The sequence below is a fragment of the Littorina saxatilis genome, linkage group LG17, assembly GCF_037325665.1.
Source record: "Littorina saxatilis isolate snail1 linkage group LG17, US_GU_Lsax_2.0, whole genome shotgun sequence".
Taxonomy (NCBI): Eukaryota; Metazoa; Mollusca; class Gastropoda; order Littorinimorpha; family Littorinidae; genus Littorina; species Littorina saxatilis.
The window spans coordinates 32,329,196-32,356,091 of NC_090261.1; the positions used below are offsets into that span (position 1 = coordinate 32,329,196).

General features: G+C 41.9%; 1 protein-coding gene across 2 annotated transcripts in view; it reads left to right on the top strand.

The window, feature by feature from the left end:
- The window catches only part of LOC138953829 (protein Smaug homolog 1-like), a 60,997-nt gene that overhangs the window by 24,794 nt on the left and 9,307 nt on the right, over positions 1-26,896 (top strand). For both annotated transcript variants that reach the window (XM_070325775.1, XM_070325774.1), the window contains exons 3-11: positions 494-1,162; positions 2,424-2,741; positions 15,275-15,384; positions 17,805-17,891; positions 22,920-23,112; positions 23,729-23,817; positions 24,836-24,939; positions 25,459-25,654; positions 26,267-26,429. In XM_070325775.1, the coding sequence (XP_070181876.1) occupies positions 494-1,162; positions 2,424-2,741; positions 15,275-15,384; positions 17,805-17,891; positions 22,920-23,112; positions 23,729-23,817; positions 24,836-24,939; positions 25,459-25,654; positions 26,267-26,429 (1,929 nt within the window). The remainder of the gene's footprint in view (positions 1-493; positions 1,163-2,423; positions 2,742-15,274; positions 15,385-17,804; positions 17,892-22,919; positions 23,113-23,728; positions 23,818-24,835; positions 24,940-25,458; positions 25,655-26,266; positions 26,430-26,896) is intronic.

Consider the following 26,896-nt stretch of genomic DNA (forward strand, 5'->3'; position numbering starts at 1 on the left):
ACCTCCCAATTAGGAGGCCGACGTCTTACCACCACGCCACTGCGCCCGTCGCAAAACCAGTGTTATTCCCATGCCTCTGTCTCCGGTCATGGATGCATACTTTTCTGATCTAACGCATTGGTCTGCTGACCCTTGGCGATCCTTGGCCGGTTGTTCCTCTGAATCTGATAGTTTTGACATGTGAAGGAGGTCTTCTTCCAAGCCGGCAAAGCCAGCACATTGGGACCTGTACATATTTTCAACCCAGGTCCAACTGACCTTTTGTCCTCTGGGGCTGTGAACAGAAAAAACTTTGTGCAAAGAGCATAACCTAATACAGTGACACCTCCCTTTTAAGACCCCCTGATTTAAGACCTAATTCACCCCTTTTAAGACCTTGCTTTTTAACGAATTTCTGTTCATTTTCTCTGTGAATCTACTGACATTTCAAGACTTCCTCCTAACTTTCTGCACACCTTTGATAAGCTTGTAACAGAGACTGCCTGTGTTTCAGTGTTCATCGCGGGTCTGTTTGGGGAGGACAAGGGCAAGGTCATTGTGCAGCTGCTGCAGCTGCTGCCCTTGCTGCAGGCGGGCAACGAGAAGGCCAAGGCCGAGTACCTCAACCTCATCCCGGACGTCCTCTCCCACACAATCGAGAAGGGCGTCAACATTGAGGAGAGCCGCCAGCTCCTCTCCTACTCCCTCATCCACCCGGCCATCTCGCAGGAAGAGCGCTCCAAGTTCCGCATGTGGCTGGGCTACCTGGAGGAACGCTTCACCTTCCACATCTCACACAGCCGCCCCACCCCCACGGGCGGTCAGCACAACAGTCTGACCGGCACCTTCACCCCGGTCTCTCAATCCCACTCTCACGAAGCCTTGAACAATATCCATTGCACGGAGGCCGCCAGCCCCAGTATCTCGGCCGGCAACGGCTGGCACGGCCACCATGGGCAGGGACACTTGGTACCCGACGGTGGCGCTGTGTCCGGGGTTGGGGGGCTGGGTGAGGGTGGGGCTGGGGGGTCCAGTAACGGACACCAGGGCCTGCGGGCCACGAACAGTCACGCGGGAGCGTTCAGTGTACACCATCATCAGCAGCATAACGGACACATGGCGTTGCACGCCACATCCTCTGCCCCTCCCCAGTTCGAGACCATGGCAGCTTCAGTTCCACAGGGTAAGACAGTTTCTCTTGGTGTTAATTTATTTTATTGTACAGTGGAACCCCACTTTTAAAACCTCAATAAACTTGAGAAAATCAGGTCTTAAAAAGGAGGGAGTCGTAACATGGGGGTAAATTTACAGAGGTTACAAACAGAACATCCGAAACGGGGGTCTTATCTGTTTGTTTATCAAACTTAGTCACTTTTTTGTTTGCATGATTTACAGTAGTTTGACAGCTAGTGATAGAATACAACAAAGCGCTTAATAGTCACACGTCATGTGCAAGTTCATGCTTGTAAAGTTGAAACACCTATCACATTGTAAAGTTCAGGATTTTTGCTCTGGCAGGAAGAATAGGAAAAAATCCCCCATGTGTGTGTAGTTGCAGTTCTCAGCAGGAAAAAAGTCAGTAGTACCTGTTGACAAGTAATACACTTTTCATGCATGCTTGAAAGAGAGTTGTGGTTCATGTCGATGTGAGGGGTACTAGGAACTACTGTTTGAGTGCAGGAAGTTTTAGAGACCAATTGTAGTTTTTCTGTCTTATTTTTAAATTTTTATTTCTGTGGTCATGCCATAGAAAAAATGTCAGACAGTTGTTGCAACTTAATTAATTGTGCAGCACACATGATAATGAGCACGTACACATGCATGCTAATGACATCAGCAATTAATGTCAACGAGTCTGGTGTCTAGCGTCACCCTTGATCAATAAAACTTAGCTGCATGGCTCACTTTTTTCCTGCTTTGAAGGACTTACTCTTGAGGGACTTAAAAATGAAACTGCTGGTAGGAAAAATCCCATGTCTGTTGTCAAAGATTTGTAAGGTGTGAGTGCGTGTGCATATAATTTACATTAGAATTTTTCCAGATGATATCCCAACACATTTTTTTTTTAACATGTTTTGTGAAATGTATTTAATGGGGCCATATCCGGCTATTAAAAAAGTTGAGGGTGCACTGTAGTGACTGCATTTTTTTCGATCTAATTGAAAACAACTTTGGTCAAACGTTCTTTGAGTTAGACTCTGTCCGGACTATGGGATTCAATTTCAGCGTGGAAGCTTAGAAATAGTTTCATTAATTTGTTATTTGTTAATCAAAATTGCAATAACAGACACAGAAGTGGTTCCATTGCATTCTTGATTTGTTGCTAAATACAAAAGGACTGAGTCTAAGTGAAGACTTTTCAGTTCAGATATCATGTTTAGGCCGAAAGATGGACTGAAAGTTTTGATATCGCTTAACGCAACTTGTTCTTTTTTTTCTTACAGGTACCAACAACCAGCCCAACATGCACACACCCCTCCGACGCACCACTTCCATCGTTCCCAGCAACCCCCTCCCCTTACGGGTTCAAAACCCAGAAAAGACTGTGACAGACTGGCTCCAGATGCACCCTGCCGTACAAGGCGGGTCGGGGGGTCCCGTGGTGGGGAGAGGACGCTCCCCCTCCCTAACGGAACACGCTCCCTTGTCCCCGCAAAGTAGTGTGACTTCCTCAGGAAGTGGTGGTAGCGATTCTCAGCATCACGACGATGGGCCGCAGCCTATCCGGGACAGCTTTCTGGAAGAAGGCAGTGGCATGAGAGGTGAGTGGATTGATATTGCTCGTGATTTTACGAACCAGTGTTTTTTGATATTTCTTATTTTTGAAGGGTTTGGTTGACAAGAGTTTCGTTTCCATGTATGCATTAGTTTATTTCTTTTTGTGTGTGTGTGTGTGTGTGTGTGTGTGTGTGTGTGTGTGTGTGTGTGTGTGTGTTTGTTGTTGTTGTTGCCATGTGCTTATGTATGCCTGTCACTCTTGCGAACTTCCAGGTCTTCACACAAGGATATGATTACATAGCTACAACACCTTCTAAGGCTATTGCAACATACAGTTTGCATACATTCCTTCTTTTTAAAACTGTCTCCATGTTTTTATTGTACATATTTTGAGACTAGCGCATATCATTAACACTGACTGAATTTTTGTCCAAGAAAAGAAGAAGAAGAAAAAAACCATTTGTAAATGTAATGACTAATGTTTAGGTGTTGATCCACCTGACAGATCATAATAATATCATAGCCACATAATTTTGGAATTGTTTCTACTTGAAGCGGGGCGCGCGGCGCTTTCCATAGTAGGAAGGTTCTCCCATGAGAATTCCCCTTTTGAGAAGAAAGCCATTGTTTCCTTGCCAGCAAATGTGCACCATACGATACCAGGAAGTTGTGCTGAAAGTGAAAAGGATCAGTTTTGAATGGCAACATATGGACATTTCCTTGCAAATATAAGATTCAAGGCCTAGACCGAGAAGGTGAGCTCACCTTCAAGTTACCTACTGAAATACTTAATAATAATATATACTTAACTTTGAGTAAAACAGCCCTGAAAAATTCATTTCATGGGATATTTTTCAAGATTTTAAAGCTGATAAGTGATAGTAAAGAGAAATTGTCTGTGGAGTGTGTACAATAAGCAGCAATGATGTGTTTTGAGTTAGAAAGCTATCACACAGATTTGATGTTTCCAAATATGTTTGAAGTAGTGTGACATGAGTTTGGGAAAACTTACTAGAAACCAAAGTGAAACATGGTTGAAAACCAATGCTGCCTGATGTGGAAGGAAACTTGCTAAACATGACCTATTTTCGTTGCCCCTGACTTACAAAAGAAAAGGCATAAATCCAAACGCCTGAACCCAAAAGAATTGCAACATTACACTGGCAGCATGATTTGACCTACTCCGCAATACATGTATTGTGCAAGTGTTTTGGTGAAAAGAAGCGCTTTTTCATACAGACAATATTCCTTTAAGGAAGTTAGGCTGACCTGAGCATTTTGATACATAGAGGCAGTATTGGAAACTTTGAAAGGAAACCGTGGAGAATGCCAGGGGTATACTTTATTGCATTCAATTGCTAGATTCAGGAAGTTATGTGTCTTAGATTTCAAAAAAGGGGTTTAACTTTTAAGTAAATTAAGATCATGTTAAAGTAAACATGTTTGTTTTGATTGCGAAAATTTTGTTTCTTCTTCAAAGGTAACTGATCGTAACATCTCTAAATAAATGTTGAAATCTGTACCAGGATTGTTGTTTAAAAAAAAAGAAGTTTTTCAGTTGTTTTGTCTGTGAATTTGATCATTATCAGGACACAACATAGAACAGACCAGGTTATTCATTCATTTTTTTAATATTTGTTTATCCATAGTTTGGGTCAAGCATAGCTCATTAGCTGCATGCTATAAACTTATAAAGACTTCAAAGTACAACTAATTACATACTGATATAGCATTAAAAAATGTTCAGATGTGAATTTTTCACGATCAAAATGTTCAAAACAGACGGTAACCTTTGATAGATTTGACAGATCAGCGGAGGAAAATTCTACAGCATCCAGAGCAAAAGAGCAATCACTTTAATTACTCATTACCCACATGCCCTGAGGCCTAGGTCACAAATTGTTGCATGTGGAGAAAACATTTCTGGCTAGTAACCAGAATTGTGTGTGCTGTCGGCCGTGGACTGTCTGGCTTTGCTGACACTGTCTAAACTCGTGAAACACAGCTGCAGGGTCTGGTATTGATCTGATATGATGGCGTTTTGGACTCCGGTTACTTGAATTATTACCGGCATTATCATTTTTTGTGTGTGCTTTGTTTCGTTGTTGTTCAGTGTCTGGCATTTTCTTTTGGGGGGTTTTGTCTGGGAAAAATGCATTGTCTGAAAAAAACGGTTATTTTGCATGTGATTATTTTGGCAGGAGTTTTTTTTTTTATGTCATAAGTGGGTCATTGGGTGATTCTCATTTCTATTTTTTCCCCCTGGTATTTCTTAATGTGCTCTTGTTGTACCTTTGGTTGTGTTTGTGTGTTATGAAATGTGTTTCAGAGAGAGAGAGAGAGAGAGTTGTCCGCCGAAATTTTTGTTTGTTCCGCCGGAAAAGCAAAAGTGTCCGCCGAAAAAATAAAGGGGGGAGGCACACAAAAAAAGCACCGGTTACTTTTGCCTTAGCGCAAAAGCCCGCGAAAACTTTGTTCACGCACTGCTACCGCCCGCCTCAGTTACTTGAACTTTGAGTGAAACAGCTCGCTGTTGATTCGCGGGCACGCTATAGGATTCGCGGGCACGCGACAGCATTGAACGCAGTGTACCAGTGAAAATGTCGATCGCGCGTGTTGTAAAACGTGGTCAAAGATTCGATGACACTGGATGCGCAAACAAATGGAAATGGGAGTGGGTGTCGGCTGTTGTGGAAGTGAATAGAGACAAACAGCGCGTCTGCACCCGATTTAGAAAAATTGATGTCCGTGGTTCAGCATGGTGCATCGTCTGCAACACCTACTAACTGTTACTGACCATCTCCGCAGGAAGAAGCACATTGAAACGTGCTCTTCTCTGAAGGACAATCAACGTTTGCCAGGTGGTTTTTTTTCTGCTCAAGTAAGGCACAGTGCTCCTGAATTGTTTGATTTTCCTTCGATTTTATACGGCAGAAGAAGAACAGATTTTGGCTCAAGTCAAGCGAAGAACACCGCTCTAGATCTGAACTTTGCGCATCCGTTTCAGTTTTTCTCTATTCGAATGTCACTGTGCTGATCGTATTCGTAATCTTCGAACTATATTTACCAAATTTAAGCAAGGGTTGGAGCTGGGCTGGTACCCAAACCTCTAACCCACAAATCAAAGAAAAATCTTTGCGTTGAGCCTTATTTTTCTTCTTCTTTTTTTTAATACTTTTTTTTAAAACTCATTGTAAGAGATCATGGGAAAGTAACTTAAGTAGGCAATTCTTATTGGTGAGCCTTTGTAACTTATATGTTTGAAAGTAAACCAGATTGTGTTACAAGTTACATTTTCCTGTTTGTCTCAACAGATCAATTTTTTTAACAAATTTCAACCATATAATTACGTATATATTTTTTTTTCCAAAAAATCAAAAATTGGTACTAAAAACTTGATTCTAAAAACAGAATTTAATGGCAAACTTGGAGCTATTCACAACCTACTTGCCTGATGAGTTGGGTCACCCAACCTGTTCACCCGGTGTTACACTTGTCCCAGTTCGCTGCAGTGACCCCTGAAGATTGCTAACAGCTTTCCGTTCAATTTAGTGACCCGTGGAATTCGCCAACAGCTATATTTGCGGTTTTACCTTTTACAGTGCCGTGAATGTCTGTGCCCTCTCAAGGCTGGCCGTGTCACGCCTCGCGTTCAGTGAACTGGTTGGGTCACGTTTTGCGTGTTTAGAACCCCCACCCCCCACCCCCCACACACACACACACTCCACTCCCGAATTGAGACACCCCCCCCCCCCCCACCCCCTTTTAAGGCCAAAGATGTTGTTTTCATGCACATTTTTAAGACTCTCTCCCCGTTAAGACCTGTTGGTTTTTTAAATCAGATTTTCAGGGTCTTAAGGGGGGGGGGGGGGGGGGGGGGGGGGAATGCGGGGTTCCACTTTAAGAAATTAAGAGCGTTACTGTTGGTGTTGCTTTATTGAGTGAGGAATGTTTTTTTTTTAAGGGAAGAAACAGTAAATGCGTGAATTATAGATGCACAAGTCATGCTATTGATTTGGGGAGAACCCCTCCCCCAACAGCAGCAGTTGAGCAGCATAAACAACAACAGCAACAACAACAACTTAAACAACAACAACAACAACAACAACATCCAAAACAACAAAACAACAACAACAAGCAAACGGAAGTCTGCGAAGGATTTTGCTATGCTATTGCCTGTCTTGTAGAAAGGCCAAACTTCCCATCGCTGAGATGTTTTTTAGTGGATATTATAACTCGGTACTTCCTACCGGTACTCCCTTCAAATCCAAGTCAGTGTCCTGTGTCTGTGACATGCCCTTTCATGGAATACTCTGTCCTGTTTTCCCCCTTAAGCACTGATGCAATGATTCCATTCTATTTTGTCTATTTTTTAAGCAAATCAGCTTTCTTTGTTCCGGTGATTTTATGGTTCACCTTTACATTCTGTTTTTCTTTCTGACCACAGAAATGTGCAGTCAGGTGAATATTTGTTTTACAACAGTTTGTCTTCATTTAATGTTGGCATCTAGCTGCATCGAGTTGTTGATGAGGTGTACGGTAGGTGATAAAAAAATCTCACCCACCCAACAAAAACAGTCTCTTTTTTACAGAGAGGTAGGATACGAACGGATTAACATTTGGACTATCAGACAGACTCACGGACTTACAAGACTCTCTCTCTTTCCTTCTAGCACACCTTGGCACCAGTAACGTGGTCGCAGAACAGGTTTTGTGGCAGAGAAATGCGTAATCTTACTCTCTCAACCTTTTCATCGCGAGCGTGTTTACAATACATTATACCTGTCCATTCACATCATTGCGAATTGATTAATTAATCCTCACAAGGACACAAACACTCGGACAGCCGCAGAGACTGAGAAAAAACAACCGTCAAGTTTATAAGTGTACTGTCCACGGTGAGTTAACACGAACGATGTTTTCAGTTTTGAGAATAACACACGTTGGTTCAAATACTGAGATTATCATTTCAACAATGAAATTATTGTTTCATCAGTTTGGAAAACACATGCTCACATATATATATATATATAAAAAGGGAAATAGCGGTCCAAAATTTGACGCTTATCCGGTATAGAACTCTCTTACCACAAGCTCTACTCTCTTCTTTGTCGAGTTTTTAAAGGAAGATACATATAAATAATAATCAAAAGCATACAAACTTAGAAATTGCCAACACTACACGATTATTAGTCCACTTACTCTGCAAAATCATACTAGTGTTTTGTTCACAATAAGCACCCCTTTAAAAGTCTTTTTTTTTTTTAGCAGTTAGCCAAACTCCTCAAAGCTTTATTGATGGCCGCAGGAGCGGTCATCTTCTTCTTCTGCGTTCGTGGGCTGAAACTCCCACGTACACTCGTGTTTTTTGCACAAGTGAAATTTTACGTGTATGACCGTTTTTTACCCCGCCATTTAGGCAGCCATACGCCGCTTTCGGAGGAAGCATGCTGGGTATTTTCGTGTTTCTATAACCCACCGAACTCTGACATGGATTACAGGATCTTTTTCGTGCGCACTTGGTCTTGTGCTTGCGTGTACACACGGGGGTGTTCGGACACCAAGGAGAGTCTGCACACAAAGTTGACTCTGAGAAATAAATCTCTCGCCGAACGTGGGGACGAACTCACGCTGACAGCGGCCAACTGGATACAAATCCAGCGCGCTACCGACTGAGCTACATCCCCGCCCAGAGCGGTCATCTATTGGAATGCATTTGGAGAGGTGACATGTCTCGTTTTGTTACCGTTCTCACGAGATCAGTTACAGTTTTCTCTCTCTCTCTCTCTCTCTCTCTCTCTCTCTCTCTCTCTCTCTCTGTATGTATGTCTTTGTCTGTGTCTCCCTCTGAGTCTCTCCGCTTCTGTCTTTCTATGTCTGTCTCTGTCTATGTGTGTGTGTGTGTGTGTGTCTCTCTCTCTCTCGCTCTCGCTCTCTCTCTCTCTCATCCGACTCCTGGCACACAGGTCAAAGCAGAGGTTAACTTGAGTACACGTGGACCTAGCAGGAGGGGGGTGATTCGGGTCAGAAGTGGGGTAAAGCACTTTGGTCTTCAGTTTTTGGGTTATAGCTTTCAGTGGAGAAGATGCCAACATGAAATTGCACTATGCTCTACTATTTATTGTCCCTGTCTATCGGACACGAAGAAGGGAAGCTACAATGGCCCCAGGCCATATATATATATATATATACTCTTTGTTTCCTGAGCCTGGACCATTGAGACGGTTACCTCATAGATCTGTTCATTCTTCAGTTTGTCGGTGTCAAAAGTTATACCCCCATTCCACACAACCGTTCTTTGTCCCGTTCCCGTACCAACCAAGGACTGCTGCCACAACAATGGAACGCTGCGCAAACGGACGTTTTTTGGCATCTTTCAACAACGTCTGACCATAGTGGCACTGCCGTCCTTATGGTCGGTAAGGGAACGGGACCTAGAATGGATGTGTGGAATGCGGGTATGACAACTCAGTGTGTGAGAGCGCTACCGTTGCGTTACCGTTGTTTTAAGTTCCTTTAACGATCCAAGCGTTCCGTTACCGATGGGTTGAGGTTCCATTACCGTTCATTCTGATCGGGAGGGGAACGGCTAAAATTGTGAACATGCAGCCCAAACTCAGACCCTACCGTTCAAAGCAGTTCCGTTAACAATCAGTTACGTTCATTGCGGTTCTGTCCCGATCCCTCCCGTGCCCGCACCGTTCCTTGGTCGGTACGGGAACGGGACCTAGAACGGTTGTGTGGAAAGGGGGTATAAGACTCGACCACTTGGCTTATGGTGGAGACAGCTGGAAGATCTCTGGATATAATTGAAGAGGAGTAGTCTTCCTTTTAGAAAATGTGTACTCTGCCTTGCAGATTACAAATTTGTGCTGTCGGGGCTGGGTAAAGGGAGTGGAGGGTAAGGGGGTGGGGGGTGGGTAAGCTAGGGGTAAGAGAGACGAAAGAGAAAACTGGACAGGGAAAAGTCACTGCCTAAAGTATTCAATAAAGCCACACACAAAAAAAGAAATTACCACATATGCAGGTTTTCAATTCATATTTTTGCAAAGTATCTGCACAAGCATGTGTGCCTCTGTGAGTATGTTCGTGGCTGCTTTCATGGGGTGCCTGTATCCTCAGGAATTTGAGGATTTCTTTTAAGTTTTATCGCTCTTTTTCTGACACCGTTGATTTAACGTCATTTTTACAGGACAGTTTTTTTCCTTTCAGTTATTAGTTGTAGTAGTTTGACCTTATTGTTTTAGAACAAGTAGAGCTCATTCACCAGTAGCAAAGACTCACTCAGTCCGTCAGTGTGCCTGAGTGTGTGTGATCGGGGGGGGGGGGGGGGGGGGGGGGGGGGGGGGGGGGGGGGCTCCCGTGACCGGCCACCTGCAATGTGACCGGCCACCTGCAATGTACGGACAAGTTTGCACTGGCCAAGGGTGTCCGTTCATGAGAGGGACTGCTGTAACAGCAAAACTAGTGTGAAACATATTAGTAATCAATTTATCCACTTGACTATATCCACAACAGGGACCTATCACTCTTCTTTGCATGTTTTTATGCCTACGGATTTTCAAATACTCTGCAACACATGTAACCCAAATTCAACATGTGCCCGTACCATACCGCGCTTCTTTTATAAAAACATTGCTTCGGCCATGTTGATTTTAATCAACCAATTTTCTTGTTGATTATTGTATTTTGTTCGCAATGTGCACTTGCAAGGCGGACCCTACCCCTTTAAAATTCCCATTTTTGGCTATGAGCCAAACGCCTCTAAGCTTTATTGAGCAGACCATAGTGTTAAGTTCACAATAAGCACCTCTGAAGGTTACCCCTCTGAGGGCGGACACTGCCCCTTTAAAAGTAATATTTTTAGCTGCGAGCCAAACCACCCTTAGCTATATTACCCTGGGGCTGGAATCGTGTGCGGCTGACTTGTTGACAGTCCACACAATTATCACCACCCCCCCTGTCAGGGTTCTGGGCTGGCCAGCTGTGAATTAGATGAGGTGTTAAATGACGGTGGTCACGATCCTGAACTAGTTGAATTAGCTGTGATCGCGTTCATGAATTCATTTCTGTGTGTTTGTGTGTGTGTGTGTGTGTGTGTGTGTGTGTGAGGGAGAAAGTTTTGCCGGTACCGGATAGGTTGGTCAGTCAGTGCGTTGACTTGTTAGTTCGTGTTAACTTTTGTGGCAATGGTAATTGTCATGTTTTATAACATTCTTTGTCATAGATACTGAGAGCGAGGTTGAATATGGAGTGCCTTATTCATGTAACCTGCATGCGTGCGCGCGCGCCTGTGTGTGTGTGTGTGTGTGTGTGTGTGTGAGAGTGTGTGTGTCACTGTGTGTGTGTGTGTGTGTGTGTGTGTGTGTGAGAGACAGAGAGAGAGAGAGAGAGACAGAGAGAGAGACAGAGAGAGAGAGAGAAAAAGAGAGAGAGAGAGAGAGAGTGAGTGAGTGAGATAGTCACAGACTTCATATCAATACCCCCCCCCCCCCCCCCCCCCCCCATCCCCAGCGTTGCACCCTCATCCCATTCTCAGCTGCATCGTTTTATCTTCCGACCAGGAAGTCAATGCATCGACCGCGAGCGCACGAAGCACTCTGAGCACACACACCAACCATCAGCCGTTATTTTAACTAAATAAGTCGCGTGAGGCGAAAATACTACATTTATTCAAGCTGTCGAACTCACAGAATGAAACGGAACGCACTGCAATTTTTCTCCAAGACCGTATACTCGTAGCATCGTCAGTCCACCGCTCGTGGCAATGGCAATGAAAATGACAAGCCAGAATAGCGCGGCAGTGGTTGCGCTGAGCAGGATAGCATGCTTTTCTGCATCTCTATTCTTTTTAACTTTCTGAGCTTGTGTTTAGTCCAACATATCATATCTATATGTTTTTGGAATCAGGAACTGACAAGGAATAAGATGAAATCGTTTTTAAATCTGTTTCGGAAATTTAATTTTAATCATAATTTTCATATTTTTAATACTCAGAGCTTGTGTTTTATCCATAACATATTTATGTTTTTGGAATCAGAAAATGATGTAGAATCAGATAAAATTGTTTTTGGATCGTTTTATAAAAAAAATAATTTTAATTACAATTTTCAGAATTTTAATGACCAAACTCTTTAATTAATTTCTAAGCCTCCAAGCTGAAAAGCAATACCAAAGTCCGGCCTTTGTCGAAAATTGCTTGGCCAAAATTTCAATCAATTTGATTGAAAAATGAGGGTGTGACAGTGCCGCCTCAACTTTTACAAAAAGCCGGATATGACATCATCAAAGACATTTATAAAAAAAAAAGACTAAGACAACTGGGGATATCATTCCCAGAAACTCTCATTTAAAGTTTCATGAAGATCGGTCCATTAGTTTACTCTGAATCGCTCTACACACACACACACACAGACACACACACAGACACACACACAGACACACACACAGACACACACACAGACACACACACACACACACACACATACACCACGACCCTCGTCTCGATTCCCTGTCATTGTGACATCAATCATATTGTCGGTTTTGGTTGGGGATGGGGGAGGGGAGGGGGCTTTGTGACGTTTGTCAATAAAAAATGTTTTGTATGATTTAAATTGTTTCTCTCAAGAAATGGGGTAGGTATGGGGTTAAGGAGTTGTTAGCGTACAGTAGCCATAAGTATCAATCAAGTATCAAGTATTTTATTGTTTTGGGCCCAGAGGGCTTTGAAACAAAGATATAACTTTAACAAAAAAAGGTAACAAATCGAATTAACGAGAACATTGCACTGTCACCAATCAAACATTGACGTTTCATGGCATTATGAAATTTGTTATTATAATTAAATAGTATACCTAAGTACACATAGTCCCAAACTACTTGGACAGGTACTCCATTCAAGACAAAATTTGGGATATTCCGTATTTTCCCCCGTGAAAAAACAACTATTTTTGTCTTTTCAATATTTACGCTTAGTCCCCAGTTTTTACAATAACGATCTAGTCCATCCAGGGCTTTTTGCATTTCGGCGAGTATAGCAGTATCGTCAGCATACATTAACAGGAAGAAATACATATAGTCATTAATGCGTTCAACATCTATTTCTTGGGCTCTTTTCAGGGGCAACTCTCGGCCAAAGTGGCCGGTTGGGCTGTCGAGCTGTGCATTTATCTGTTTACACCTGGAGGTCGCACGACGCGTGATGCAGGCTTGACAGCTGAAGCACGCGCCCTCATTTCCTCCCTACTATCAAAGTCCTCACCTTTCGCCCGGTGTACCATCGCCCTCAGGGAGCTGTTACATTGGCTTCACTTATCTGTACAGTGGAACCCCCTCCCTCTTACGACACCCCCTCCCAGTTTGACTTCCTCCCTTATTTTTTTTCAGATTTCCTGTTCATAATTTCATATCCTAGGTTAATTTACCTCCATTATAAGATTTTTTAAGACCTGATTTTCTCAGATTTTTTGGAGGTCATAAATAGGGGGTTCCACTGTAGTATGGTTGAGGGGAGGGTGGTGGTGAGCGAGTGTTTTCGCATGTGTGCCTATGCGGGGGATGGGGAGGGGTGGTGATGGTGATAATGATGTTGATGATGGAACTTTATTTTATGACAGTGGTTTACATATATATACCAGAGAGAGAGACAGACAGACAGCACAGACGAAGAGAGAGAGAGAGAGAGAGAGAGAGAGAGAGAGAGAGAGAGAGAGAGAGAGAGAGAGAGAGAGAGAGCACAGACGAAGAGAAAGAGAGAGAGAGAGAGAGAGAGAGCACACAGACAAAGAGAGAGAGAGATAGAGAGAGAGAGAGAGGGAGAGGTTTGGAGAAGGGGTCAAGAAGGCAGTCGTGGGATCAGAGAGAGAAAGAGAGACAGAGAGGCATTATTAGAATACAGTTGATAGGGGGAGGATGGTGGGGGACAGAGAGAAAGTTTTGTGAGGAGGTAACTGAGATTAATGTGAGTGGAACAATTTCTTTCTTCCACTGACAAGAGAAACACAATTCAAACACTCCAAAAGTGGACATTTTCCAACACTACATTGGTATGCATTTTATGTACTTGGAGAAAGACTATCCTGGTGTTTGGATGAAAGGAAACACTTTTTAAAGGGGAAGCATTTTTTTTCTTCTGTCTTTAGTACTTAGTTAAGAAGAGTCATCTTTCGTTTTTGAAGAAAATTGTTGACATTGTACACTGTGTATGGTCTGTGTTTAAGTACTAGCATTGCTTGGATTGTTCTTGGCTTGTTGAGACTGTCAACAAACAGACAAACAAACTTCCAATGTTAGCAGAATGTGTGTTTGTTGAAACAGCAAAGTAAAGGCTATTAGACACAAAGAAGACAAAATGTTGCTTTTATGTGTGCTTGTGTGTGAGAGTCTTGCGTGTGTATTTGAGAGACAGTTTTTATTGTTTGACTGTAACTTTGTGAGTGTAACAGACTAACACCTCTCACCTGTGTAGGTCCGTTTTGTTTGCATGCTCATTCTTTTATCTGTGTACCTGTGATTTTGTTGGAAGAAACATTAGTTATTCACATTCAGGAAATGTGTATTTTTTTACTTTTTTTTTTTAAAACATTCGGTTAGTACTACAGTGGTTGCCGCTTATAAAAAATGCGGTTAATAAAAACAGCCGTTTTTTTAAATACAGTCTGGTCCGGTCCGGATTTACCACTATATAACTTATGTAAAATTCCGCCGGTTATTAAATACAGGGGCCGTTTAATAAAAACACTTTTTGTTCATTTTCTCTCTGCTCAGAGGGTTAGTAGTCGCCTTCTGGTCGTGAATTCTTGTCAGTAAACCGTTAGATGACAACTCACTTCAGCGTTTGTGTGAACAGTGATCACACCCTTGTAAACCATCAGATGACAACTCACACCCTTGTCAGTAAACCGTCAGATGACAATTCAACACTGTCTGGTCTTTCTTCTCACTGGATAAACAGCGAAACTGAAAATGGCTTCAACTTCAGCTTTAGCTTCAAAGAAAAGAAAAAGAATGGATCTGACATCCAAAGACAAAGTTGACTTGCTTGATCGCTACCGAAAGCTGAATGCAAGAAGTATGAGGGAGGGCGCTGACATTGTGGGTGTGTCGGCATCATTTCTGTGCCAGACACTAAAAAAAAAGACGAACTTAGGACTGACATCGCAGAGGGCTCCAGTCAAGACCACAGGAAGCGTCGGCGCTGCGGGAAGGATAAGGAGACAGAGGATGGCTTAAAGCGGTGGTTCGACTCTATCCAAGCACGCAACACACCTGTATACATGTACATATTCTGAATCGTTTTTATTTGTCATTAAAATGCTTTTGGTAAAGTTTCAAAACGGTTGTACGGTGTAATCAGTTTAGCTTGTATGCGTGCGTCGGTCTTCTTACCTTTCGTTACTGATGGACATGTACAACACATGTTCAACACCCAGCCGTTTATTAAAAACGCCGCTTATTAAAAACACTTTTGTTCGGTCCCAAGGTGTTTTTTATAAGCGGCGACTACTGTAATTTATGACTATTTTTGAAAACAATTTGATTCAGTCGTTAATCTTTGGTGTGATTGTTTTTGTTACAGAGGTTCCAGTATGGCTGAAAACTCTAAGACTTCACAAATACTCCTATCTGTTTCGTCAGATGACGTACGAAGAGATGCTCAACATCTCAGAAGAATGGTTAGAGGCACAGGTGAGTTGTCTGCTCTTTGAGAAAATCTGTCATATATATATTTTTGTGTGGAGGTTGAAGGTTATGTGCCAGAGACAGCTAGTTTTCTTGAAAAACAAAGCTCTTTTAAAAGAAAGAACTGAGAGCACAAAACAATAATTTGCTGAATTCTACTCTCCCCTTCCCATCCTTCGACCCACCACCTCAGTCAGGGATGTCGTTAGGCGTCGGACATCGGACAAATAACGATGAAAATCCCCAAATGTCCGATTCACATTGCCGCATGTCGGTCTGATGTCCTATCGTTTTAGCCTGAGCGTGGTTATTGTCCGATATGTACTCCATTCCTTCGGACAGCGCGATATTCGTTAATTTTCATTTCAAGATACAAAACTTCTAAAAGACCGAACGCTCTCGTGTTCAGCTGACACTGAAGTTGTCAGTGCCGCGTGCGGATCTTTTCTTTTGTCGGGAATTCCCGAACCGTTTGCGGTATGCGCCATTTGGGTATAACCGTCTCGGTGCAGCGCACTGATCTAAAAAATAGTGGATTCTTTTTAGATCAGTGCATGCTACAGGAGTACGGGAGACAACTCCAACTGACTAAATTTGTAGTCTGCTTTTGTTTTCGATACGAGACGAAGCACTGAATTATGCCGCTGAAAAAAAACTAAAGCCTGCAAAAGATCAGCATTAGATCAAACCGATCATTTTGTTTTTCAACTTTTATCCAAATCATGTTGTATTTAATCAAAGTAAGAGCTCTGAAGTTGTTCATGTTGGTTTCTTTTTTGTGGTTTCTTTGAAACTAAACAAATACAACATTATACGCACACTGTGTTGATGTATTTACTATATTATGTGTGTGTTCTACAGCGCGCGCGCGTGGGTGTGTGTGTGTGTGCGTGTGTGTGGGTGCATGACTTTGGAACAATTCCATGGAGTGTGTTATAAGCTGTTTGGCGCAAATTCATAATGTCCTATTACACTTTCTGAAAGCGGTCAAATGTCCTATTGATGCTGAAGAACTTAGGACATTTGTCCTATAGGTATGAATTTGTAGCAACATCCCTGCCTCAGTAAATTAAAGTTGTTGTTGATTTGAAAAGCTTCGCAGACTCTTGTTGACAGTGTCCCTTTTGTGTGGGTTGTGAAGCTTGACAGGTTTGATATGGCAGTCATGCACCTTTTATGTGTAAGTTGCACACCATGTACAGGGTTCGTACAGAGTCCTTGAACCCTGGAAAACTCCTTGAAAATTGGAAAACCTTTTCCAGGCCTTGAAAAGTGCTTGAAAATAGAGTTTTGTTAAATAGTCATTGAAAAGTACTTGATTTTTCCAAATTGTTGCCTATACATTTCGTCAGCAGCTTGTCTTATTTAAAAAAAAAATGCAACCCCCTTTTTTTTCGTCAAATACAGTACACACATTTTGGGAGAATAAAAGATCGAGTGAAAACAAAAGCAGACGAACTAACTATTACTAGTCACCTGTAGTTGCTTCCCTTCCTGAAGGTAAGCTTGGTGCTTTGCATTAATTTGGGGAAAATCATGTCCTTGAAAAGCATTTATTTGGTCCTGGAAATGTCCTTGAAAACTCCTTGAATTATATCAGCTCTGCCCTGCAAGAACCCTGCATGTAGGTAGTTGCACAGCACATGATACACCTAGTTATACACCTTATCCTTAGAGGTATATCACTTTCACTTTCTGTGTTAAAACATTGTGAATTCTCAAGTTCTCTTGGCATTTTAGTCTTAAAAATAAAATGTCAAACATTTGTAACAGTACTTAATATTTCTGTTACACATGAACATGAATCGTAACGACTTTTATAGATCTACAGGCACTTTTTATTCCGTAACCAGAAAAATCAAGTAACAATGCTTCCTGTATTTTAATGACTGCAACAATATTTTGTGTTTTACTTCTGAAGTAGTAAGATTTCACATGATTGACGGTAAAATAATGGTCTATTTTTAAACACTTTATGAGTTTGCGCTAGATTGTCATTAATTATCATTTATTTTTAAGACCAGAGATAATATTTACTGGGGCTATTTACAGAATTCATTGTGAATACACTGTAGGGTGTGGTCCTTATATACCTTTAGACTTTACATATTTTTTTCTCCCACAATGTTTATTCAGACTGCAATTGTCATTCAGGTTGAGAGAAATGTAGGCCAACCCCTCAGGTTGTGGGGTTATTGAGTTCAGCTCAGAAATGCTGATGACGTTAAAAAAATAAAATAAAAATATATTGGAGTGTATTCTACATGTGGTATGTAGCGAGTGTAAAATGTTAAAGACAGAAATCTTATTTCTGCATTAAAAAAACCAACGCCTGCCAGTTTAGAAATCAACCGTACTCTGTTCAGTTGATTTGTTTAAGTGTGTTTGTAATGCTGTTCTGGTTTTTTTCTTTTTCTCTCTCTCAGAAAGTGACGAAGGGAGCGCGGCACAAGATCGTCATTAGCATAATAAAGTTACGCGAGAGGCAACAAGTTTTGCGTGACTTTGAAAAGGTAAGACTTGACACTCTTTGTATGTCAGCTACGTGTGTATTTCAGTTGGACAGGTTTAGCTGACGTAGAGAGGCAGTCAAAGGCATACAGATCACTCAGGAAGAAACATGCACAGGTAATTGACACAGGTACGGATGGGCAGATAAAGGAGTTAGTGCACTTGTACATGTGTAGACAAAGAAAGCATGCAAACAAACAGACAATTAGGACAAAGGTGCAGGCAGACTGGCAGACAAAGAAATTCGTGAATGAATATATATATCACATTATCAGACACGGGCACATGCAGAGAGAGTCGCACAGAGATTGATGTTGCACTGAACCTGTCGAGCAATGGTCTATAACAGTATAAGCAAACAGATGGTTTGCTTCTGCTGTCAAGACTTGTGTTGAAAAGAAACATGAAAGAGGGAGAAACAGAGACAGAAATTGTGTATTGGGTTTGGCAAAGTGGTTTTTTTTTTTTTTGTGGGGGGGGGGGGGGGGGGTACAAGAAGGAAGGGCCTAATGAAGGAACTCATGTGTGTTGGGGGGAGGGGGTACAAGAAAGGAGGGCCTAATGAAGGAACTCATGTGTGTTGGGGGGAGGGGGTACAAGAAAGGAGGGCCTAATGAAGGAACTCATGTGTGTTGGGGGGAGGGGGTACAAGAAAGGAGGGCCTAATGAAGGAACTCATGTGTATTGGGGGGAGGGGGTACAAGAAAGGAGGGCCTAATGAAGGAACTCATGTGTGTTGGGGGGGGGGGGGGTACAAGAAGGAAGGGCCTAATGAAGGAACTCATGTGTGTTGGGGGGAGGGGGTACAAGAAAGGAGGGCCTAATGAAGGAACTCATGTGTGTTGGGGGGAGGGGGTACAAGAAGGAAGGGCCTAATGAAGGAACTCATGTGTGTTGGGGGGGGGGGGGGGTACAAGAAAGGAGGGCCTAATGAAAAAAGTGGGGGGGGGGGGGGGGACACAAGAAGGGAGGGGAGGGCCTTATGAAAGATTCAGACTTACTTTTTTTTATGTTAGGAAGTTTCAGTCATTTGGTTCGTTTTCAGTGAATGCTTTTAGTCAGCATTAGCGCGCTGTTTTTGGCTCACGTAAGTGTAGCCTATGCGATCGTAACTTTGTCTGTCTGTGCGTGCGTTTGTGCGTGTGTGCGTGTGTGCGTGTGTGTGTATGTCTGTGGTAGAAACTTTAACATTTCCGAGTCTATGTGTGAGTGGTTATCCAAGACTATGGATAAAGCTCGCATAAGATTACGTCACGGTCAAAAGTGTTTGACGTCAATTAATGCATCATGACGGCATGCCTCCCTGTAGTCTTTCTCTCTCGCGTGGTGTGTGTGGTCTCGGTCATTGTTATTTTGAGCGGGCCGAGACTATTTGGCAGTCGTGTCCCTGTAAGTAGGCTACATGCAGACAGACAGATCTAGATCTAGTGTCTCTCTTTCTTGCACAGTCGTCACCTAAGCTTACTGTGTGTGTGGGTGTGTATGTGTGACGGAGTGATTGAGTTTGTGTTACTGTTTGTCTATTTCTTACGTGAGCCTTGAAGGCTTCGCCTCTTGTTCTGTTATATGATCCTTTTCTTGCAGTTTATTTTGCTTTGCTTTGTGTTTTATTGTTCACACAAGTCGGAGAGGGAGATTGTTTTCCGTTTTGTACTTACCAATTTGATTTTTTGACTCACATGCGAAGCAAAAGTGAGTCTATGTACTCACCCGAGTCGTCCGTCCGTCCGTCCGTCCGTCCCTGCGTCCGTCCGGAAAACTTTAACGTTGGATTTTCTTGGACACTATTAAGTCTATCAACACCTGATGTGGCCTGATGGTGTATGGTTACAAGATCTCAAAAAACATGTGCGGCAACTTGACCTCACTTCAAGTTCAAGGTCACAGGGGCCGTAATTGTTGTCTTAAAAACGACCATTTTTCACATTTTCGCATTTTCTCTGAAGTTTTTGAGATTTAATACCTCACCTATATATGATATATAGGCCAAAGTAAGCCCCATCTTTTGATACCAGTTTGGTTTACCTTGCTTCAAGGTCAAGGTCACAGGAGCTCTTCAAAGTTGGATTGTATACATATTTTGAAGTGACCTTGACCCTGAACTATGGAAGATAACTGTTTCAAACTTAAAAATTATGTGGGGCACATGTTATGCTTTCATCATGAGACACATTTGGTCACATATGATCAAGGTCAAGGTCACTTTGACCCTTATGTAATGTGACCAAAATAAGGTAGTGAACCACTAAAAGTGACCATATCTCATGGTAGAAAGAGCCAATAAGCACCATTGTACTTCCTATGTCTTGAATTAACAGCTTTGTGTTGCATGACCTTGGATGACCTTGACCTTGGGTCAAGGTCACATGTATTTTGGTAGGAAAAATGTGTACAGCAGTTCTTAGTGTATGATGTCATTGCTAGGTTTAGTTATTTGACCTTGACCCTGAAGGTCAAGGTCATGTAAAGGTCAAGGTCAAGCATGTGAGTCGTATGGGCTTTGCCCTTCTTGTTTGTGATGAGTATAACTTGGGTTAGATCAGGTTTCAACATAGATGTAGGTTCTACATACTCTCTGAAGTTCAGCTATAAACTCTTTTAAATAAATCACCCAAAGAATTTAGTAGAGGTATTATATTGCATGAAAGACCTTTAGGCGTTCAGCTTTGAATTAATAACTGTAGCTAAACTATGATTTATTAAATCTGGGAAAAAAGCGGATATTGTTTCAACAGCAAATATGAAACTGATGAAACAAATGTTACCATATACATTGGAATACCCTTTTAAAACAAGAAAAAGTCTGAGAAAATCAGGAAAGGAGGTTGCCTTAAAAAGTAGTATATAAATTACAGAAGTTATGTAATACATACGATCGGAAAAAGGCGCGGAGGGAGGGGGGGGGGGGGGGGGGGGGGGGTGTGAGTGAGTGAGTCTACAGAAGGGATTCTATTGTACATGATTAAAAACAAATTCAATTCAGTAGTGTCTTTTCTCAGCCTTTGTTAGCATCAGCACAATGTTAATACTCTACGAGAACACCGCAGCAGAAACAATACTGACAACAACAACACAGAGCAAACAATACCAATGACAAGTAAACAGACAAATGAAACAAAACTTAAAAAACACATCCAGAAGTGAAGTAATTTGATATCCTTTGTTGCTGAACAGGACTTTTGCGCCCTCCCCTTATGTTATTGCCTGTGTTTTACTTTAGACAGCTCTTTGACAATTATAATTGTATTTTTAAAAAATTGAAAGTTGCGATTTAAAATGTCAATGATGCTAATTTGTCGGCAATGTAGGATTGATTTTGGTAATCTTACTTCTTTGACCTTTTATATTCTCTTGACTTCTGGCGTCAGCAGCTTATGATGAGCATTTGATCGTTAAACACGCAGTGCTTCCTGTGTAAACAGTTCAATCACCATCCTTCTGTGCACAGAAGGAATGTTTTGATGAATTAATTTCTTGAAAATAATGATAATGAGGATATATTTATTTGGTGTTAATCCTAAAAAAGTTCTAAGCGCCTCACAAAAACATACATAAATACATTATTCTGTACACAATTCCAAATCAAATAATAATACACATCGAAATACACTTTCACTAAATTTGCAAAGATTTAACCCACATAATTTGTAGTCAAATAATAATACACATCCAAATACAATTTACACAATCATGGTACTTTTCAACATACATACATGAATCTCAAAATACATACATGTAGCACACAAGTAAAAATATTCATTAAAAACCACGATTAAATTTTTTTTATAATTTATTCATTACAAAAATTCCAGCTAACAGAACAAGCAGTCTGGGTGTTGAATTTTTAGTATGTGTCCAAGTGGAGGGATGGTATTATCCCGTCTAAGATCCTGGCCAGATCTGAGATGGTGAGCCAAACCTCTTCCACAAGGAATGTACCTTTATCACCAGAGATCAAAGAAGTAAAAAAAAAACAAAAAAAAAAATATTGTCACAGAGAATGGCAAAGCTTAAAGTTAAAGAGATTGATCTTTTCACTGTGGTTATGCACCAAGGGTGGCTTTTTGTAAATGGCTTGAAAGTATCTTCATCATTATCATGAGTTTCTTGTCAGGTTTCCTTATGAATGAAAGTGATGCTTTGATTGGAGGGCAGCCTGGCGGATAAGGCGGTGGGGTGGGTATGAAAGTAATGGCTTTACATGTATCTCCATCCTCCAGTCATGCAAAGCATTACTTTGGGATGGGGAAGGGGGCAGGGGTGGGATGTGGTGAAACACATGAATTACAGAAGCACTGGATGGATGAGTAGAAAGATAGGGTAATGCTGCAGGTAAGGTAGGTCAAGGCCAGAAGTAAATTGCGGTATGGATTGTGGGTGTGGTAGAGATTGAGTGCAGATGATCTTGGATTGGAAAACGAGTTGGTTTTATCAATTTATTTGGAATGGAGATTCTTAAGATACTAGCACATGTAATGCTAATTGCTGCTGTAACAACAAAAACAACAACAACAACAACAAAAACAAAAACAACAACAAAAACCACAACAAACAGTAGCTAATCAGAATGAAGTACTGATGCCTGTACTTTATTTGTTATTATCCCATTCAGCCTTTTTTCACAGTGTAACGTTTTAAGCTTCTCGTTCTAAGTCTTCATTATTCTGCAGCTGAGTGGATGATGGGGCTTTGTGCTGATTGTCACAGAAAAAGAGATTTTCGTAGGAAGCAGTTTTACCGATATTCTAGGCTAGTCTCAATAGCCTGTTTGACATTTGTTGATGTAACAAATGAAAGTTAGCGCTCTCGATGTAGACACCAGCAATAACCAAGAGCTATATGGAACCAGTCTTCTGGCAGCCAAGGGAATAAGAGGCATTGAATAAACAAATGGAATTTGATCCTCAAGAAAGGAATGACACCGAAGTGCTACCTTTGCGATTTGACCTTAAGGTTTTCGAGAAGGGTGTGGTACAAGCTCATAATTATGTTCCTCATTCTTGTTCTCACCAAAAATGTTCGTCTTTCAGCACATCATGGAAGGGGGACCAATCCGAGAAGTCCTGGGGGAGATGAAGAGCATGCTGAACTCGCCAATCAAGGCTTACACCCCGCCCCCCAATGACCCCGCCCACCTCACCGCCCCACAGTCCCCGTGTACCTCAGATACGGAGATCGTTGAGGGGAACCTGCCTGGCCAGTTTGTACGTCTTATGGGAAAAGGTTGGTGTGCTTAAATATTGTCGTTGATGGGATTAATGATAGTGAGATTAATTAGTAATTTTCCATTGTGCCTCATTTTGTGTAGGCTGTTTGCTGCTGAAAATTGCAAGAATTGAAAAAGAAAAACTAGTGATGAATTAATAGCTTAACATCAGTGGAGAAACCCTTAGAGTTAGAGTTAAGATCAGGTTTTCCAAGACTTTCTGTTGACGAAACCTGCAAATTTATCTCAGTTTTGAGGTGTACATTATGTGGATTTTGGAGGTCCAGTGCAAATGTAATTAAGCAAATGAAAGGGTACTGAAATGGGCTTTTGATATGTAAACTGAAAGAAGCCTTGCTATTCCAACAATTGGATTATATGAAAGCGATTTATCAGCATTTCAGTTTGAGAAACAAAGGGACGTAAGCGCTCAGTACATACGACATATGCAACAAGAGTAAGCAAGAGTAATGTGGCACCTGAGAGAAGAACAATTATTGAAAGGAACAAGCAACTTTTATCCTCAGTTTCGGTGTAGGTTTGAAGACAGTAGGTGTCTTCTAACTCGCTCCTGCTTCTTCTCTTCTCTTCACCCAGCATGTCTAAGGCACAAATGTGTGTGTTGTGTTTCAGTGTGCACACAACTTCTCACTGCCAGCATCCCGGACGATGACAGCCTACAGCTGTACTTCCAGCTCATCGACAAGTGTGTGCAGCATGAGGTGAGACAATAACAGTCATGTGAAACTTTACAGTGTAACTAGTCACTGGGCCCGGTTTTTAAACGTTTTGTAAATACCAGGCCTCTTGACTTAGTTGTCGAACTACATCAAGTGGGGCATCCAGATCCAGATCCCCCCCCCCCCCCTCCCTTTTTCAGACCTCTATAAATCTGAGAAAATGAGGTTAAAAAAAAAAAGGGAGTATTAAAATGGGGTTACATTTACAGAGAGAAATTCAAGTTTTACGCCCTCACGGCAAAGCCATTAGGGGCATGTTCCCGGTTTTAACCCGACTTTAGGTGAGATACACAAGTGCATGCGTGTTTAGGTGGTATCAGCCATCTGCACTTATGGCAGAATGACCGAGGTCTTTTACGTGCCACTGTGGTGACACGGGGGTGGGAGATGGATACCGTCTCTGGGTCTGCACATAAAGTTGACCTGTGTCCGTCCCGGCCCGGATTCGAACCAGCGACCTTTCGATCACAAGTCCAGTGCTCTACCACCTGAGCTACCTGGGCCCCCTCACATTTACAGATGTTATGAAAAGAAATTGTGAAAAACCAAAAGGGAAGTCTTAAATTGGCGGGTCTTAAAAGGGGGGCTCGACTGTATTTGAAAGTGAAAGCTAATGTGGCTGCTGCTAAGGTGTTTTTTTGCAACAGAACCTGAAATGTAATTTGAATGTGGCGTGAACTTTTTAAGTTTCAGAGAAAGTGTCGGTCAGAAGAATGCCCAGGGGTGTTTGTGTGTATGTGTGCTTGCGGGCCGCACTGTTGCACATGTTATGAGTTGTGAAAAACATTCCATTTCTGTTTTCTGCCTTACCTGGAGAAAAGATGCTCTTTGTTAAAAGTTTATTAGAAGGTCTGCTTAGATCAGCAGATGTGCTCATGTAACCTGTAGTTAGTAAAACTGATTTATGTCATGCAGAACTTTCACTTATTCAGTGTTCTATTTATTTATTGAAAATTCACATGGCATTGAACATGAATACTCTTTTCTGTGTTTGTTCCAGGCCTTTTCGTTCAGACAGAAGTCTCTCCTGTCATCGTGGAAGCTGCAAGCACAGAAAATATGGCAGCCACCTCCGCACAAATATGACAGGAGACAGCAGAAAAGGTACTGCACAGAGTTATTTTTGTGTGTGAATAATTATAACTCGCATAAATAAATGTTGTGGTTCCACAAAAACTTTTATGATGGCACGGGTCAATTGTTATTTTGGCCTAGAGGGGGGTTACAGTAATCAAAAACCAATTAGAGAGAGACAATTGTCTGATAAGGAAGAGCCAATAAGGAAGAGCCAATTAGATTGCCTGTTCAGGTCACATATAATTAACTGTCACACAATAATCAACGCTTGACCAGGGAAAGCACAACAATAGACACAGACAACATAAAAAGTCAAGTTGTTAAATCCTAAAAGGGATTGTCTAGCTGTCCTGACGTGTTCTTGAAGTAGCGTTTGACATGAATACAGTTTTTGTCAGTAAACATTGAAATAAGCATTTGTTTTAAATGTACTGGTAAACTGAATTAACGGTGCGGCGGACGTGTGTGAAGCATGTTTTTAGAAGTGCAAAACAGAGGGTCTGCTTTCAGCTTCACTGGGATTTATAATATTTGTGCAATTTTTAGCTGGGGCAACACATTCCCTCTCCACACGGTGGCTGCACGAACTGCCAGCGGGACAAGGACACGCCTGCCGCCCGGGCCGTCGCTGCAGCAGTGGAGCTTCGGCTCGCGGCGATCTGTACTAGGATCGGTTGCTCACACGCCAGTCTCGCGCAACAACTCCCTCAACACCTCCATGCTGAAACCCGGCCTGCTGGAAGTGAGTTGTTTTGAGATAGGTTGAAATTGCCAGTGTGTAGAATGTGAGCTTGTTTGTGTATTGAGCGTGTGCACTCTAGTGCGACAGTACTGCATGCACTGGTACCTCTTGAGTCTTACAGGTACATGTACACCTCATTTTCTTTTCAATGATTTGAAAGGTATTTTTTTACTGACCACATCAATTTTGTAAGTCCCTTACTACAAAAATATGTATATCAGGGTTGGGGTGGGGCGGGTCAGAGGATTGAGTGGTGGGTACATGTATCTCAAGTCGTTGTTTGTCTTGTTTTTCATTGCAGCTCAGGTTTGTGTGTGTTTGTGTGTGTGTGTGTGTGTGTGTGTGTGTGTGTGTGTGTGTGTGTGTGTTTGTGCTTGTTTGCAGCCTAAACGCACAATTCTCTTACATTTTAAACACTCCAGGGAGAGAGTACACAACGGTGTCTGAATGATAATGAAAAATAAAAATGATATTAAATTTATCACACCATTTGCTACGCTGAAGAAAAAAAAAGAGAAAAAAAAGAGAAGTAATTAATTGCTACACTTTAGTTTTGACAAGGGTTGGCAGGTGTGGACTTACTCACACCACTTACCATTCATGATCTCACAGGCCAAGCAACCGGTGACGAGAACACAGTCCGCACCACTACGTGGCTGTCAGCTAGCTCTGACCCAGTCCATGCAACAGGGGCCCGAGCCGGCCACAGACAATGAGATCAACGCTCGTCTGGATTCCCTCTGCCTCAGCATGACGGAGCATGCTTTGGGTGGAGGTACGCAGTATAGACAGTACAGTGGAACCTCTCTTTAAATTAACCTCCATTTTAAGACTCCCTCCTCACAAAGACCTACATTTATCATAAGTGGTCTTAAAACAGAGGTACCACTGAACTTTATATAGATTAGAACAGCATGAACAAAGTGTTGAGCGAAGGAGCCTTCTGCTCAGCTTTGTATCCAAGTATTTGTGGAATATATTTGAATTTTCAACACGGGTTTCCTTGTGTTGTGGAGTATGTTGTGAGCTAGTCTTGCATGTAAATTGGTATAATATTCATTTATTTGGATGGAACCCAGTTCATGCTGAAGAACATCAGGTTTAACCATGAAGGTAGCTATACTGCCACTAAATTTACTGTAATAGAAGAATTTTTTTTTTTAACGGTTTATGGTGAGAGACATAGTTTTAATCGTGAAGGTAGCAAATTATACTTTTAATTTACTGTAATCTTAGAGCCAC